At 43.5% G+C, this 16,488-nt stretch overlaps 1 protein-coding gene and 1 pseudogene across 1 annotated transcript in view; one reads left to right on the top strand and one right to left on the bottom strand.

Moving 5' to 3' along the window:
- SLC7A14 (solute carrier family 7 member 14) overlaps positions 1-16,488 on the top strand; it is a 117,596-nt gene that overhangs the window by 71,088 nt on the left and 30,020 nt on the right. The window contains exons 3-4 of the mRNA XM_005546364.5: positions 10,098-10,334; positions 12,287-12,504. Of these exons, the coding sequence (XP_005546421.2) occupies positions 10,098-10,334; positions 12,287-12,504 (455 nt within the window). The remainder of the gene's footprint in view (positions 1-10,097; positions 10,335-12,286; positions 12,505-16,488) is intronic.
- Positions 14,078-15,827, bottom strand: LOC102124787 (keratin, type II cytoskeletal 8 pseudogene; annotated as a pseudogene).

Raw genomic sequence — 16,488 nt, 5'->3', positions numbered from 1 at the left:
GTGAGAAAATGGGAAACTTCTCTTCACCCTCACAATTTCTAACTGCAGTTGTGGAACAGAACAAGAAGTTTCTAGATTAAAGATTTCAAACCTAGGAAGAAATTTCTCCAAGTTCTGTTTTATAAGTGCATTGAGCACACCTAGGGCTTGGTCTAGAATCTAGATGATTTCTAATTTTCCTACCAACTCTGAGACTCTAAAACCATCAGCCAACAATGCTTGCTTCCAACCTATTTTATCCCACTCTGAGGCAAAGGCTCCTGTATAAATACGCCACAGACTACTGCTAAGTAAAGCTCTCTGGGATTCCTCTTCCTCGTCAATGAATAATAGTCCTAAGCTCCCACTGAAGGAGTACCTACCATATGTCAGGAACTATAACACATGTCCTTTGATGACCCATAGCAACCTGCATAGTAGGTATCACCATCACCATTTTCCAGGTAGGGAAACAGGGTCAATGAAATTGGCTGACTGGCTCCAGACCACAGATAGCAATAATTTTATTTGTCCTTTTTTTTTTTTTTTTTTTTTTTTGAGATGGAGTTTCGCTCTGTTGCCCAGGCTGGAGTGCAATGGCACGATCTTGGCTCACCGCAACCTCCACCTCCCAGGTTCAAGCGATTCTCCTGCCTCAGCCTCCCAAGTAGCTGGGATTACAGGCATGTACCACCACACCTGGATAATTTTGTATTTTTGTTGGAGATGGGGTTTCTCCATGTTGGTCAGGCTGGTCTCAAACTCCCAACCTCAGGTGACCCACTTGCCTCTGCCTCCCAAAGACCTGGGATTACAAGCGTGAGCCACTGCACCCAGCCTATTTGTCCTTACTTAGTATGCCCAGGCACTGGGCAAAGTGATCTGTGTGCAACATCTTACTTCATTGTCATAACCGCTCTCTGGGTCTTTCTCCAGAGGCTGTGTGAATTCTATGACACCTCACTCCCTCTCCTAAAGGAGAGGAGGGGCTGCTGATGCTGGCCTTAGCATTCTCTTCCAGGTTGTCTAAGCATCAAATGTGAAACCAAGTACAGTGAGTCTAGCATAGGTAGATGCCAAGAAAACACGTGCCTTCGCCTTTCCCTTTTGTAGTGACTTTTTCCTTCCAAGGTGGCCTTTGATGATAACCTGAAGCCACCCACATAAAAATGTTAGGAGCAGAGAAAAGGACAGTTCCAGCCCACTTGCCACTTCGACAATGAAGAAGGACCAATCTGGGCCAGAAGACGGGCTTGGGGCACAGATAACCCTGTGGATTGTTTAGTTGAAAGTAACCACATGAGCAACATCATCACCATCATCATCAATTACCATCATCATTATCATTTGATAAAGCAATCAAGTTAAACAATGTACATTGATGATGATTATTAACAATAGCATGACCAGATAATACTTGAATTCCTCATATTATAGAGACTGTACCTTCAATAGCCTCCAAAATATTTTCATAGAGGGAGATCTAGAGAAGAGAGTAAACAGATAGGTTGGTTACATCCTTTTCTTTTTCTTTTTTTTTTTTTTTTTGAGACACAGTCTTGCTCTGTCGCTGAGGCTGGAGTGCAGTGGCATGATCTTGGCTCACTGCAACCTCCTCCTCCTGGGTTCAAGCGATTCTCCTGTCTCAGCCTCCAGAGTAGCTGGGATTACAGGTGCCCACCAAATGCCCAGCTAGTTTTTGTATTTTTAGTAGAGACGGGATTTTGCCATGTTGGGCAGGCTGCTCTCAAACTCCTGACCTCAGGTGATCCACCCACCTTGGCCTCCCAAAGTGCGGGGATTATAGGCATGCACCACCACACTGGGCTTATTTTTGTATTTTTAGTAGAGATAGGGTTTTGCCATGTTGGTCAGGCTGGTCTCAAACTCCCGACCTCAGGTGATCTGCCCACCTTGGCCTCCCAAAGTGCTTGGATTATAGGCGTGACCCACCACGCCCAGCCGGTTGGTTACATTTAATCAACAAATTGTTAAACTTCCTTGACCTGTTTGGGGGGCTGACTTCTCTGACTCTAAGGACAACTTATTTCCTACCTGTTTATATGTTGATATATTGGTGCTGTGGTTTGGAGGACTTGGGAGTTCTCTATTCCCTACCCAACTTTAATTGGAGCCCTGTCAGGTTCAATAACTGATGGTGTCATATACCCCTGATTAATGATGCTGCCTGTCCCCTAAACACAGGTGGTTACTGTCCACATGGGGCCTGCTTGGGCAGAGAAATCATAAGTCTCTTCTTAGACACAAAGAAACATAGGCATTCCCAGACAAATTACTTTTCCTCCAGACACATTCATAAAAATTGCCTGGGCTTCCCTGACAGGTGATGGAGTGACCGAGGCTGCTCAAGTAGAAGAGACAGTAGCAGTGAGGCTGAAGGGACAGAGCACCTGACCAGTCACTCCCTGAAAAAGAAACCCACAGTTTTCTTGGCTAACCAAGGACATCAGTGCAGGTTCACTGGGTCCAGCCGCACCATGACAGGGCCTGGATAGATGTTTCTCCTAACCCAGCAACCTGCTTCTCAAGACAGCAATAATGGGGACACTGCATTACCCACCATATGGAACTCGGTGTCATGGAGAAAATAAACGTCTCTGAGAGAATTCACACTTCATTTCTCTCTGAGGTCCTGTGATTCCTCTTCATACCCTACTCCCCATCTACATTTAGGCAGGACTAGCAACCGTAGCTACATATATGGCATGTCTTAGCCCTGCTGTGGCTTTATAAAAGGAAAAGGGATGTTTTAAGAAAAGTGAGAAAATGAGAAGAAAATAAGTAACAACTCAGCAAAATGCTATATTTGGTGAGGACTTTCTTAAAGACATGTTTGGGCCTAAGTAGTGAATTTCACAAATGTGGGCCAACGGCTGATTCCATCCTGTGTCTGGCAGATGGCAGATAGCTGGTACTTGGGAAGAACTGATTTCATGGATGAGAAATCACTGACCTCGTCCATTTCCTAGATCAGCCCACCCCAACCTTCCTGCCTACCCAGTGTGAAGTATAAGACACAGTATGTGCAAAACCTAATAGGGCCTGGTATCAGTGACCTATGGTCCACTCAAGGCAGCCTGACCGAATCTCTGAGCAACCAGTTGTTGCTGATCCCAGAGGCCTGAATGAAACTGTAAAGTTGGCAAATTGTTTTCTTGGACACCTGCCTCCACTCCCTCTCATAATTTCTGATAGCCTCTTTCCCTTTGGACAGTCCTTCTGGCTGGTTGGTTTTCTGGTCTGTTTCCTCCATGATACTATAAGGCCCACAAAAAAGAGACTATATTCTTCCTGTTCACCTTTGAATCCTTAAAAGCTGATATAGATGCATAGAGATGATACCTTACCAGTGCATGGGATAAATGGATAAGTGAATTAGAAAGCTCCTAAGGCTGGGTATCAGGAGACCTCAGTTCTAGCCCAAACTCTGCCATTAATGCAATACACAGCTTCAGATCTGGGGCTCAAATGCATCATCTATAATATAAAAAAAAAACTCTGATGAGCAACTGACACCCCTTCCCATTCCCATGCTCAGTACAGCCCTGGGGGTCCACAGAGGAGGGTCAGGGGCTTTGGGCAGGTATGGGATGAAGGAGACCTTGAGCAGACCAACCTCCATTCTCCCACCCCTTCAAAAGGAACCACCTGCTTTCACCTATTTATGTATTGGGCTCTCAAATAAGACTGTGTGTGAAAAAAAGTTCTACAACTAAGAAAGAGCTTTAAACTATACAAGAAGATGAACAAGTACAGTCCTTTTCAGCTAGTCCTCCCGTCTATCAAAAAGGTCCCACCCCCTCAATCACTCGATCTCAGTCCACCTCTGCAGGTTCATCTTCCACAATCTCCAAAGTAGCCTGCATGTGTCAGCCCAGCTACACCTTTCCTCTGCTTGAAACCACCCTTTCCTCTGTTTTTTTCGACTGGCAAAGCCCAGCTCACCCTCCAAGAAGTAGCTTAAAAGGCTCCCTCCCCCAGTCTCCCTGCTTCCATAGCAACCAAAGAACCCTGCTCCCTAAGAAGCACGCTCACCGCACTGGGCTCCAAGAACACCTCATAAATGCTCGATAGTATGAAATGCTGGCTGCGTGGAATCAGCTGTTTGTTTATTAAACTCTTTCCTGACTGAAATATAGATGCCTCAAGATCAGGAAATCTGTCTCACCGTTTGTGTCTCTGTCATTCATTACAGTGCCTCATTTCGTAGACACTTAATGTGTGTGGAATGAAGGAAGGAAATTAGAAAGTCAAAAGTTATTTGGGAAACTCTTAAATTAACGGCTAAGTATGTTAGGGAATAGTCAAAGTAAGATAAGCTACGTATTAATGGGAAAATCTGTCTATCTGAGTAGAGTAATTGGCATTCAAGTGTGAATAACCCCTAGATTTAATCCTTCCAGGTGAAATTACACTTATTTAAAAGTACTTATTTATCTAATGGCTTTCTTTGCTGGAATGCGGAGGGAAATTCATGTCTTAAGTGGAGAAGCCTTTCTCCACTTATGATCAGGCAAGATAATCATTGAATTCATCATATTATGGAAACTGTACCTCCAATAACTTCCCCCTTAAGTGGAAAAACTTCTCCACTTAAAAATGGATTTACCTCCTTTTGCCTACTCCCAGCTGGGTCTTTCTCCTTTACTCTCTTAAGAAGGAGAAGCTTTGCCTCCTGGTTCTAAAAGGGTTATAGGGAATCCAGGTAGGCTGCAAGTGACTCAACAGAATTAGAGAGGGAGAAGCATGTCATGATTCTCTTTGCTGTTGGGTTGTGCTATGTTAAGCATAGTTTGGAAAGGTCAACATTGTATGTAGGTTGTCTGAAAGTACTAAACCTAAGGCTGGCTCTTCACATATATATATGATAGAATCATAGACTCTAACTTGAAAGCAAAATCACATTGAAAAGGACTATATTTTTCTGAAACCCCAAATCACACATCATCTGGGATACACATAAGAGGATTAAAAGGAATATTGCAAATCGAGAATCTCCTGGTACCTTGTCCCAACCCACTTTTCAATGTGGAAGTTCTCTCCAAGTCTAACTGATTTTTAGCCTGGCAAATTATGAATTTAACCACAAATAGTTCTGGGTACAGAAATATAAAACACTAGAAATGGGACAAAATATAAATAGGAATATGTTTACAATAGATTTATATGATGGGTAACTGAAAAGGTGTCAGACTTGCAGGCTTCTTACCTCTTGTCCTGCTGAAATAAATCCTTTATATTTCTCAGAGACCTAGACTTCCTTCCCATCTCTGACTAACACTAAGGGAAAATCGCCATCATGTGGTCTGCAACATTCTGCCACTCACTGATGGCTGCCTGCACTAAACATTGGATTTCATATTGATTATCTCTAGCTATATGAATAAGTACTTTTGAAATCAATATGCCTCTCCCTCTAATCACTTGGTGGATGACCACAAAATGTAAAATCACTCTGATAATAGCATAAGGCAAATATGATTAGAAAGGTAACTCAGGGACAAAATTTTTTAATGGATTCACAAAATTAAGTCAATATTATTTATACATTAATCTTTTTTTTTTTTTTTTTTTGACACAGAGTCTTGCTCTGTTGTCCCCACTGGAGTGCAATGGCACAATCTCAGTTCACTGCCACCTCCGCCTCCTGGGTTCCAGCGATTCTCCTGCCTCAGCCTCCAGAGTAGCTGGGACTACAGGCGTCCGCCACCACATCTGGCTCATTTTTTTTGTAATTTTAGTAGAGATAGGGTTTCACCATGTTGACCGGGCTGGTCTCAAACTCTTGACCTCAGGGGATCCACCTGCCTCGCCCTCCCAAAGTGCTGGGATTACAGGCATGAGCCACTGCGCTCGGCAATTGATCTCTCATTTAAAACAGTGATTCTCTACCCTAGTACACCCAGATTCATTTTTGGTAACAAATACTTTGTAATGCTTCCTCTACTATTCTGGATGAAAGCTAGAGATGGTTACCTTCCTATGCACTTAGTTTTTTAAAAACTAAATATGTCCTGAGTATGAAAGATAAATCAAATGAAAGTAACTTTGAATAAAATCAATATTTATTCCAACATGTGAATGCTGGGGCATGCGTACATTAGGAGATGCGAGGAAGTCGTCAGATGTTTGCAGTCATTTGTAGAACCACTGTGAGTACAACAGCCACAAATGTAGACTCATATAGGTCTGTCATTCGATGCTCAAAGACCATGAATAACGTTGTTGTTGATGATGGTCTTCCAAAATGATGATCAACTCGGTAAATTCCAAACCAAACAAATGACAACTGTCTCTCAATTTACCCAGCTGTTGCAGTCCTGGAAAATTCAATGTCTAAAAAGCCATGCAAAAAAAATGCTTTGTGTGTATATGTAAAATGGAGACAAATTCAAGTTCAAAAATTATAAACAGGTTTGTACTTAAATGAATGTCCACTGGGGCCATCAGCAGTCATGTATGATACAAGACAAAGCTTCATTCTGTGAGTCAGTCACATTGCAGAATGACGAACAGCCCAGGCCCCTGTCCACTTAATGCCACAAGTGCTCACACTCATCATGAGAACCATAGACACTCCCACATATTTCCAAAATTCCCCTAGGAGTCAACACCACCTTTACTGAGAACCATTGGTTCATACAGTATTTTCTACAGGGCTTCCCTCACTAAATAGATGATTAAGAGTTGACTTTAGCTGTAAAACCAAAGAGTGATGCACCAGAAGGGATCCTAAACCATATCTAATTGGCCACCTCATTTCATCCATAGGAGGGTAACTGGCCCCTCAATACTCAGTAACCTAGGACCCTAGATAATCTAGGATAAAAACCAAGGTTTCCCTGGGCACGGTGGCTCATGCTGTAATCCCAGTACTTTGGAAGGCTGAGACAGGCGGATAACTTGAGGTCAGGAGTTCAAGACCAGCCTGGCCAACATGGAGAAACCCCATCTCCACTAAAAATACAAAAAGTAGCCAGACATAGTGGTGCATGCCTGTAGTCCCAGCTACTTGGGAGGCTGAGGCAGGAGAATGGCCTGAACCCAACAGGTGGAGGTTGCAGTGATCCAAGATCACACCACTGCACTCCAGCCTGGGCAACAGAGTGAAACTCCATCTCAAAAAAAAAAAAAAAAAGGTTTCCGTTTCCATGCTTTTAATTTCTTAGTGAAATTAGAAAGATACTCTTGAATGTGTTTCTCTTACATACCAGATATTTTGAAAAAGTTGAATGAACGAGAACATTTTTCTCAGGATATATGAGGCTGTAAACATTCAGTTCTCACCAGTGAACTTCAAAGCCAGGCTAGACTCTCTCTAGTGCCCACTCTAAGTCTGAATTTCTCCATACAAACAAATCAAAAAGATTTTAAAATACTATAAGATCTTTTACAATGTGTCCAAAACAATGATTTCTTGGAGCAGAAATTGTCTTGTATGGTTAGTGCCTGGTTGATTTTCCCACTGTTCTCCCCAAACTATAGTCATCAGGACCCCAGCAGGACCTTGGGAAATGACTAAGTTTCCAAATGCTCCTTATACCATGCACAGCCAGGGCCTCTTTCTCTGATTCAGACAGCAATGGACTGGTCCGTTCACAAGACCTAAGGAAGACTTGGCTATTTGCTAATTACCCTTGGCAAGTGTATTCTGGTGGCAAAATGGGTATTTTTAAATTTAATTTGTTGATCTAATGTTATGGAGAGAATGTTTGATTGCACAGACTCCACAATATTGGCTCTCCAAATTAAATTTGCAATCAAATCAATGCCTACTTCAAAAGCATCATCTGGAAAAGATTTTACTTATAAATCTTGTGTAATATCAGGTGGTAAAGTTGGGTGATGAGAATAAGCTCATAGAATGCAGGAATTATTGGGTAATGCTGTGGCTTCAATACCAAAGCAGAGAAGTGAGTTGCCTCTTCACTTCCTTCCTCACACAGCACTAAAAGAGCAACTTAATCCATACGTGCAAACTCAACTCCCGAGAACCCTGAAAACACACGGCATTCAAGAAAATATCATCAGGTTCTTATATTTAATGCATGCACACTCTATACTTTCCCCATGGAAGAGTTCTTCAGGCCTTTCTTCAAAGACCATTTCCTCTTAATTTTAGACTCACTCTAACAATTTAAATATCAGGCGTTGGAAGTAGCAATTTAGAAAAGAGGTGGTCTGACTGCTCCAGGTAAGCACTGGGACAGCAACAAGAAGTAACAACTGACAGTCTGATATCAAGGAAGATGGAAAGCTATATTTACAAAGCAAGGGGAGGAGGGCTGACATCGGAACTCAAAATAAATAACAGCCTGGACTGTTTATATGTAGAGACAAACAGCTTCACTATCCCTGAGAGCATCTCCATAACACCGAACAATACTGTAGCTGATTTAAAAGAAAAGCTAAGTTGTGCTCAATAGATTTTGCAGCAAAATATTACAAAATTCAGTATAACGGATAGAATCCTAGAGTGTCAGAGTTAGGAGATCCTTAAGAGAGTCTTTGGTGTAGCACTTTTATTTTAAAAACAAGGATGCTGAATCTATAGGGGTGGAGTAGAAACAGGAGCCCAGCATAACTGGTCCAGTGCTTCTTCCATGTAGACACCCTGACAACTGAAGCAATGGAGGGGAAGGAAGAGATAGTACATCGCATGGAATCATTTATTATGCCATTGCTTTTGACATCTCTGTTTTTGCTTCTTTGCATTGATTTCATCCCCTTCCAAAGGAGAAGAAACCTGCTCTCTTTATTCACAAAAGTGTGAACTATTGTTCCCTGGTTTGTGATGAGAGAACCTCAGGGTTGGCCCTTAACAAAATTGGGACTGAAGGTAAAGTTGACTTTGAGTTCCCTCCTACATCCTCCTACATCCCACCCCTGGTATGTTTCCTCCAAGCTGTCCTATGTCTGTCCTCCAACTCGTTGCCCTACTCACTGGCCCACACCCAGAATTCCTAGCACAAAATAGGAAATTCTCCCAACTCCCAGAAGTTTGATATGTTCTCAATCTCTTTCTAATTTATTATCTAATTACATCAAAGAATGAAGCAATATTCCAGTGCATTTCAGATACAAGTTGGCACATGCATTACCTGGGGAGCTGGATAAAATGCAGCATCCTGATTCCTATCTCCTGAAATTAGGATTCAGTAGATGATTCTGGTGGAAGTGGGCCCTGAACCCACTTTGTAAAACACGTGGCTCTGCTTACCTGGCCAGCCTCGTCTCCTCCTAATACCTCGGTGCACACTCCCCTCCACTCAAATACTTCATACTGTCTCTCTCTGCCATGTCTTTGCCTCATGTTCCACCTTCTTCATCCAATTAATCCCTACATATGCCTCAAAACCCTCTAAGTACATGTCTCACATCTCTCCTGTCATTGTTATACATTTTTAGATTGTCAAGCTTACACAGCCTACAATGGGCACTGATGGCCTCTCTCCCCTTAAGGGCAGGGGCATATGCCATTTGTCTTTTTTATACCCAGTGCTTCACACCCTGCCATGCACATGGTAGGACTCTAGAAGTGTTTGTTAAATTACCTTTTGTGCACGTGCTAAATTTCCTTGTTAATAATTAGCAATGTATTTATATTTGCATCTTTTATCTACCCCCTAGATATAGTACGCCATTTTCACAGATTGCTCAAAGTATCACTGTCAAATGAGGAGCACTTTCTATAATATGTAAAAACCAAAAGAGAAGAAGTTTGTGCATAATATCACCCTGGTGCCATCAAGTGTGGGGGTCGTAATGAGTTGGGCCCATGTTCACACCGGATATCTGACACCTAAGGAACATGACAGAGACACACACAAGTGGAATATTTTCTAAATAAAGAACGGTTTACAACAGTTCAGTAGAATTAGTTCTTATTGCCTTGCTAGTCATTCAAGTTCGCATTTTTCAGAAGTGAGGTTGGAAGAGGTAAGAGTTGGCTTTGAGTCGATTCACATACATAAAACTTTGTGTGTTTGTTCTGAGATCCTAGAGAGTCTCAGTATGTTCTCTACCCAAGATGGTTAGCCACAGGATGTCAGCTTTTCTCCTGAAGTCCACCATCTGTGTATGTCTGTCCCTTGCAGGCGTCTGCTATGCAGAGTTTGGAGTTCGAGTCCCCAAGACCACAGGATCTGCCTACACCTACAGCTATGTCACTGTTGGGGAATTTGTGGCATTTTTCATTGGCTGGAACCTGATCCTGGAGTACCTGATTGGCACTGCGGCCGGAGCCAGTGCTCTGAGCAGCATGTTTGACTCACTGGCCAACCACACCATCAGCCGCTGGATGGCAGACAGCGTGGGAACCCTCAATGGCCTGGGTGAGACTGCCACATCCTCCTACCCTCAACATGCAAACTTACCAAGCCCCATAAATGAGTTCTCCTTTCAGAAAGCAATTTGGCAAAATGTATCAAAAGCCTTAAGTATATCTCTTTTCTTTCTTTTTTTTTTTTTTTTTTGCAAAGTAATCCTTTCTCTATGAATCTATCCTTAAAAAATAATTCTAATGTCCATGGAAGCATTATACAAAAAGATGCTCATCACATCCTTATTTACAATAACAAAAAGTTAGAGACAGCCTAAATATTCTACAGTGGGCAAATGACTAAGTAAATTGCAGACAAATACTATGTAGCTAGCAATTAAAAGGATGATTAGGGAAACTTGTAATAACATGGATTATGTTTTAATGTAATATCATATGTCAAAGGATACAAACCATACATGTGCATGTCAATAGCTATATAAAAATAAAACCAATGCAGAAAAAAAAGAACTGTCAGCAATTTCTCCAGTGGTTTCATCAGATTTTTTTTCCAAATTTCAATGAAAAAAAATTAATGAGTAAAAAGGGTTCCAGCCTAGAAGAGGTCAGGAAGGGGTAATATAATAGTGAATGCTAAACCATCAGAAGCTCATGTAACAAATACCATGAGACCTCAGGCTCCATCCATCATTTGCCATCCACTCTCTTTTTTTTATTATTATTTTTGCGACAGAGTCTTGCTCTGTTGCCCAGGCTGGAGTGCAATGGCATGATCTCGGCTCACTGCAACCTCCATCTCCCTGGTTCAAGCAATTCTCCTGCCTCAGCCTCCTCAGTAGCTGGGATTACTACTCAGCTACCATGCTCAGCTAATTTTTGTATTTTTAGTAGAGACGGGGTTTCACCATGTTGGCCAGGCTGGTCTCGAACTCCTGACCTTGTGATCCACCCACCTTGGCCTCCCAAAGTGCTAGAATTACAGGCCTGAGCCACTGCGCCCAGCCACTCTCCATCTTGATGCCTGATAAACTCAAATTCGAGGAAAGCTGAACAATAGCTGAGAAAGCTCTGGAATCTTGCCTCAGAACTTCCAAGGAATGATCCTGTGGCTGTGTCAAGTCATCTGACTTCGGTGTTCCTATCTCAAAAGAACTGACAAAAATGCTGAGCACCCAAGTACCATGACAAGATAAAAATATAAAGAACAAACCTGTTCAGTGTACTGATTGTATAGAATTTTAGGTCTAAAAGAGTCCTCCAAAATCAGGTCATTCATGTCCATCGCTTTACAAATGAGGTCCAGAGAGATAAGTCAACTTGCCCAAGGCCACACATCTGGCTATGGGCAAAAGTACAGCTGAAATTCAAGACCCCTGACAGCTGAGTCAGTGCCTTTTCCACTCTATAGAGGGCAGGAGTCCACTGGCCGTTGGGCAAAACCAAGCAGGCAGGGCGTGTTCACTGGTTATTTTTTTCTCTGCAACCACATATACACAAAAGGAAAGAAAACCCCTGTTCCCATCATTTTCAAAGACACACATTCTTCAATGTGTTGATAAAGAAAAGGTTTGGGAATGGGATGGAAATTTTACTGACTGTAAAATTAACAATAATGAAGATAAAAACAATTTTCAAATAACATGTTAGACCTAAATATGCATCCCAAATATCCCAGGTCGGTTCCCACTTCAAATGTTCTGTGCCATGCTTCCATAGGCGCTGTGTAATGTCACACCATATAGCCCAATTTTTGGTCCAGGATATCAGATCATCTTACCTATCTACCAAATTCTGCTCATTTGCAAATAGACACTTGTATCTGCTTGTGGACTACAGCATAGGCATGTGTAGGTGCGCACACACACACACACACACACACACAGTTCCTTTTACAGACTCACTGCCCTTCTTAAAGCTGAGTGCGGATGCACTGGGGTAGGACCAGGAGTTTGCATGGCCCTTTCTTCCCTCCAGACAATGTCAAATCATGTCTTTCCTCTCTAGGGAAAGGTGAAGAATCATACCCAGACCTTCTGGCTCTGTTGATCGCAGTCATCGTGACCATCATTGTTGCCCTGGGGGTGAAAAATTCCGTAGGCTTCAACAATGTTCTCAATGTGTTGAACCTGGCGGTGTGGGTGTTCATCATGATCGCAGGCCTCTTCTTCATCAATGGGAAATACTGGGCAGAGGGCCAGTTCTTGCCCCACGGCTGGTCAGGGGTAAGTTTATTCCAAACACCTGGTGTGCCTGTCACACACTCTGCCTTCTACCCTGTGACCAGCCTAAGACATATTTTCAAGAAAATGCTGTTCTGTTCCATAATTACCACAGCACCCTCTTTATCACCTTTGGATCTGAATTTAGTTGGAATATCCTGAAGAAGTGGTTCTTGTGTGTGTGTGTTTGTTTGGTTTGTTTTGTTTCACAAGCATTTGTTAAGATCCTATTTTATACAAATAACAACAATAGATTCAATGTTTCGGCAACCTGCAATTGCCTAAAATTGTGCTAAGTGGCATTGCATGTACTAACTCATTTAATCATCCTGATAATCTTGTGAGGAAGATATTTACATTCTGCTCTTAAAGATGAAAACAAAACAAAACAAAACAAAAAAAACTTCCATTCAGAGAGTTCAAATGGCTTGCTGTTAAACACACAATGGAAGTGGCAGAACCCAGTCAGCCAGGCCTGCCTGACTCCAAAGTCTGTGCAAGAACAGCTCAGTTCTATAGAATTATCTCTACAATCTACTAAGGGAGATAACAAGAACAAAAATACACAAGGCAATAAAGGAGGCCAGGGAAAGGGGAGAGTAGGGAAGGGATGAGTTTTGCCTGGGTATGAAACTAGGAAAATAACAGTTTTTAATTGCAATGTCAGCATTTGACTCTAGGAGGAGAGTCCCACTGGGGTCAGAGGACAGTTGAGCTGGCCTAATGGAGGGCTGTGCTATAAGTCCCATTCCAAAGGCATAGTTCATGACAGGCGGGTTTACCTGGTGTGGTCTAGGGGTTAGCAAGAGGGTGGGCCGGACCAAAAGGACATTTTCAGATCTCATTCCATGATCTGGCTAGTGTGGTTTATGCTAGAGAAAAATAGGAAGGTCAGAGTGGCAAATTCTTTATACTGACAAGTGGCTGTGAGTTGCACCTGGTTTCTTTCTCTAGGATGACTAAAAATACTTACGTTGTGGATTTGTTGGTGAAATTCACTAGCCCACCTTTTTTTCATGGTAGAACATAAATCAGAGAATTTTGAGCTGTCAGGGACCTTAGAGGTTACCTGGTTCTATCCATTCATTTAACAGATGAACAATCTAAGGTCGAGAGAGGCAAGTCTGCCTAGAACTGATGACAGAAAGCAAGTCCAGGATTCCACCCACTTTGCTTTTGTAGCTTTTGCTTAGACTGGTTTTTCTCCAACACGTCCAGGGATCAGAGATGTTTCTTGGAGAACACTCAAAATCACTTCTGTTTATTCTGAACCATGCTATGCCGTTCAATGCAGAGAAATAAGCAAGGAAGCAATTTAAGCCAAGATTCCTAGTCTTCTCCTTATCTATAAGAATTCCACAGAACTGCAAAGTTCATCCTTCCTCTTTGAAATGAAGAAATACTGAAACTGCTTAAACCCAAAAGAAGAGACAAAGAAACACTGTTGGCCCCATTCTGGACCCCCAGATCTGTATTATCTTATGATACAAACTGTTCCTTTCCTATCATATAAGAGAAACAATAAATTACAAGAGTGAAAAGAAGGAATGTTTTCCTGGAACTCAGTTGCATTTTCTTTTCTTTTCTTTTTTTTTTTTTTTTTTTTTTGGCAGAGTTAGCTGAGATTTTATTTTGGGCATTATAAATAAAGCAATTGAATTGTTTTGTAGCTGGAGGCATGGGCAAGAGGGGTCCCCAAGTGGTAAACTCCCCCGCGGGTGGGCTGAGAGCTGGGGCTGAGCCTCAGGTGGGTCTCCTGTTCCCTGTGCTCCCCTGCACAGCAGCCTCCCTCCCAGGCTCTGGGGAAGCCACAATAGGGGCAGACTGGGAGGGGCTGCGGCAGCTCTTCACTTGGGCAGGACGTCAGAGGACTTGGACACCAGCTTCCCATCACGGGTCTCAATCTCCTTCACAACCATGGCCCTGGTGGAGCTGGTGGAGCTGATGCAGCTGAAGGAGCTGGAGCTCGCGACAGAGCCAGAGCTGGAGCCTAGGCCATAACTGAGGCCAGGACTTGTGAGGCCCCCATAGGCCAAGCTCAGACCACTTGCATAGCTACTGGTGGTCTTCATATGGATACTTATGTTCTGCATCCCAGACTCCAGCCGGCTCTCCTCACCCTCCAGCAGCTTCCTATAGGTGGCGATCTCGATGTCCAGGGCCAGCTTGACGTTCATCAGCTCCTGGTACTCACGCAGCTGCCATGCCATGTCCTGCTTGGCCCGCTGCAGGGCAGCCTCCAGCTCGGACAGCTTGGCGTTGCCATCCTTAACGGCCAGCTCCCCACGCTGCTCGGCATCTGTGATGGTGACCTCCAGGGAAGCCCTCTGGCTTTTGAGGCCCTCAATCTCAGCCTGGAGCCGGCTGCTGTTCTGGTTCATCTCAGAGATGTCAGTCTTTGTACACCGCTGGTCATCTCCATGCTTCCCAGCCAGCGTCTGCAGCTCCGCATTCTTGATCTGGTACAAGCTCTCAGCCTCAGCCTGGCTGTGGTGGGCAGTCTCCTTGTACTGCGCCTTTACCTCAGCGATGATGCTGTCCATGTCCAGGGAGTGGCTGTTGTCCATGGACAGCACCACAGACATGTCTGAGATCTGGGACTGCAGCTCCTGGATCTCCTCTTCAAACAGCTGCCTGAGGAAGCTGATCTCATCAGTCAGCCCTTCCAGGCAAGACTCCAACTCTACCTTGTTCATGTAAGCTTCATCCACATCCTTCTTGATGAGGACAAATTCATTCTCCATCTCTGTACGCTTATTGATCTCATCCTCATACTTGTTCTTGAAGTCCTCCACCAGCCCCTGCATATTGCCAAGCTCCGTCTCCAGCTTCAGCTTCTCCTGACTCAGAGTCTCCAGGTGCCGCCTAAGGTTGTTGATGTAGCTCTCAAACATGTTGTCCATGTTGATCCCAGCTGTCTTCTGCTGCTGCAGGAGGCTCCACTTGGTCCCCAGCATCTTGTTCTGCTGTTCCGGGAACTGTATCTTGTCGATGAAGGAGGCAAACTTGTTGAGGGTCTTGATCTGCTCCTTCTCCTAGGTGTGCATGGCCTGGATACTGAGGTCCACCTTCAGGTTAACAGGGCTCAGCAGGCTCTGGTTGAACGTGACAGCGGTGATGCCTCCTATGCTGCTGGCCCCACCATAGCCTCCGCCCAGGCCACCCCAGAAGCTGCTGCTGCCCACTCGGGAGAGGCTTGAGGAGCTGATGCAGGCACCAGGCCCACTTGTGTAGAAGCAGCTGCTGAAGGCCTGGAGGCCAGAGGTGGACACCTGTTAGGACTTCTGGGTCACCCTGATGGACATGGTGGAGGCAGGAGTGGAGGCAGGTGGGCTGGACCAGGCAGAGATGCCAGAAGGAGCTGAGAAGCTGCTTCTTGGTCCTCAATTGCATTTTCATTGTAGCAGGAAAATGTCCTCATCATTTTCTTGACAATACAAGAAATTATTGGGTCATGGACTTACTGTAAGACTTTGGCCATCAATTAACTTCTGTGCTTTCAGTCTTTCTCATCTATTATGTAGCAAAACTAATTGCACCACATGTTTGCAAAAAACAGCAACATCTTAGATGTTTTTATGTGCAGCTTGTTATGGTTGGCAATAGTTAAAACTACACGAGGAAGGAACTAGTATTTATTGACTACCTGTTAAGTTCCTGGCATCGGATTCCATTAATAGTATCTCACTCTTAAAACAAAACTTTTAAGCGGTGCTGTTATCCCTAACTTAAAATTGGAGAATCTTCGTAGAGGCTGGGAAACTGACCTGACATCACTTAGCTAGTCAGCTCCAGGGCTGGGGTTTCTGCACAGATCTGTGTGACTCCAAAACCCTTTCTACCAACGGAGTACCTTGTGTATCATTATCATTCTCTCTGAGCTTTCTTTAGTAAGTAGTAAGGTAATAAATCTGACATGTTATATTTCCTTTAAACTTTCATGAAGTCATAGAATCTTGGAGGAACATTGAGAGATAGTCTAGTTTC

Source organism: Macaca fascicularis, chromosome 2, assembly GCF_037993035.2.
Source record: "Macaca fascicularis isolate 582-1 chromosome 2, T2T-MFA8v1.1".
NCBI classification, from domain to species: domain Eukaryota; kingdom Metazoa; phylum Chordata; class Mammalia; order Primates; family Cercopithecidae; genus Macaca; species Macaca fascicularis.
Note: the sequence above shows the minus strand (reverse complement) of the source record. Positions and strands in the feature narration are given on the sequence as shown.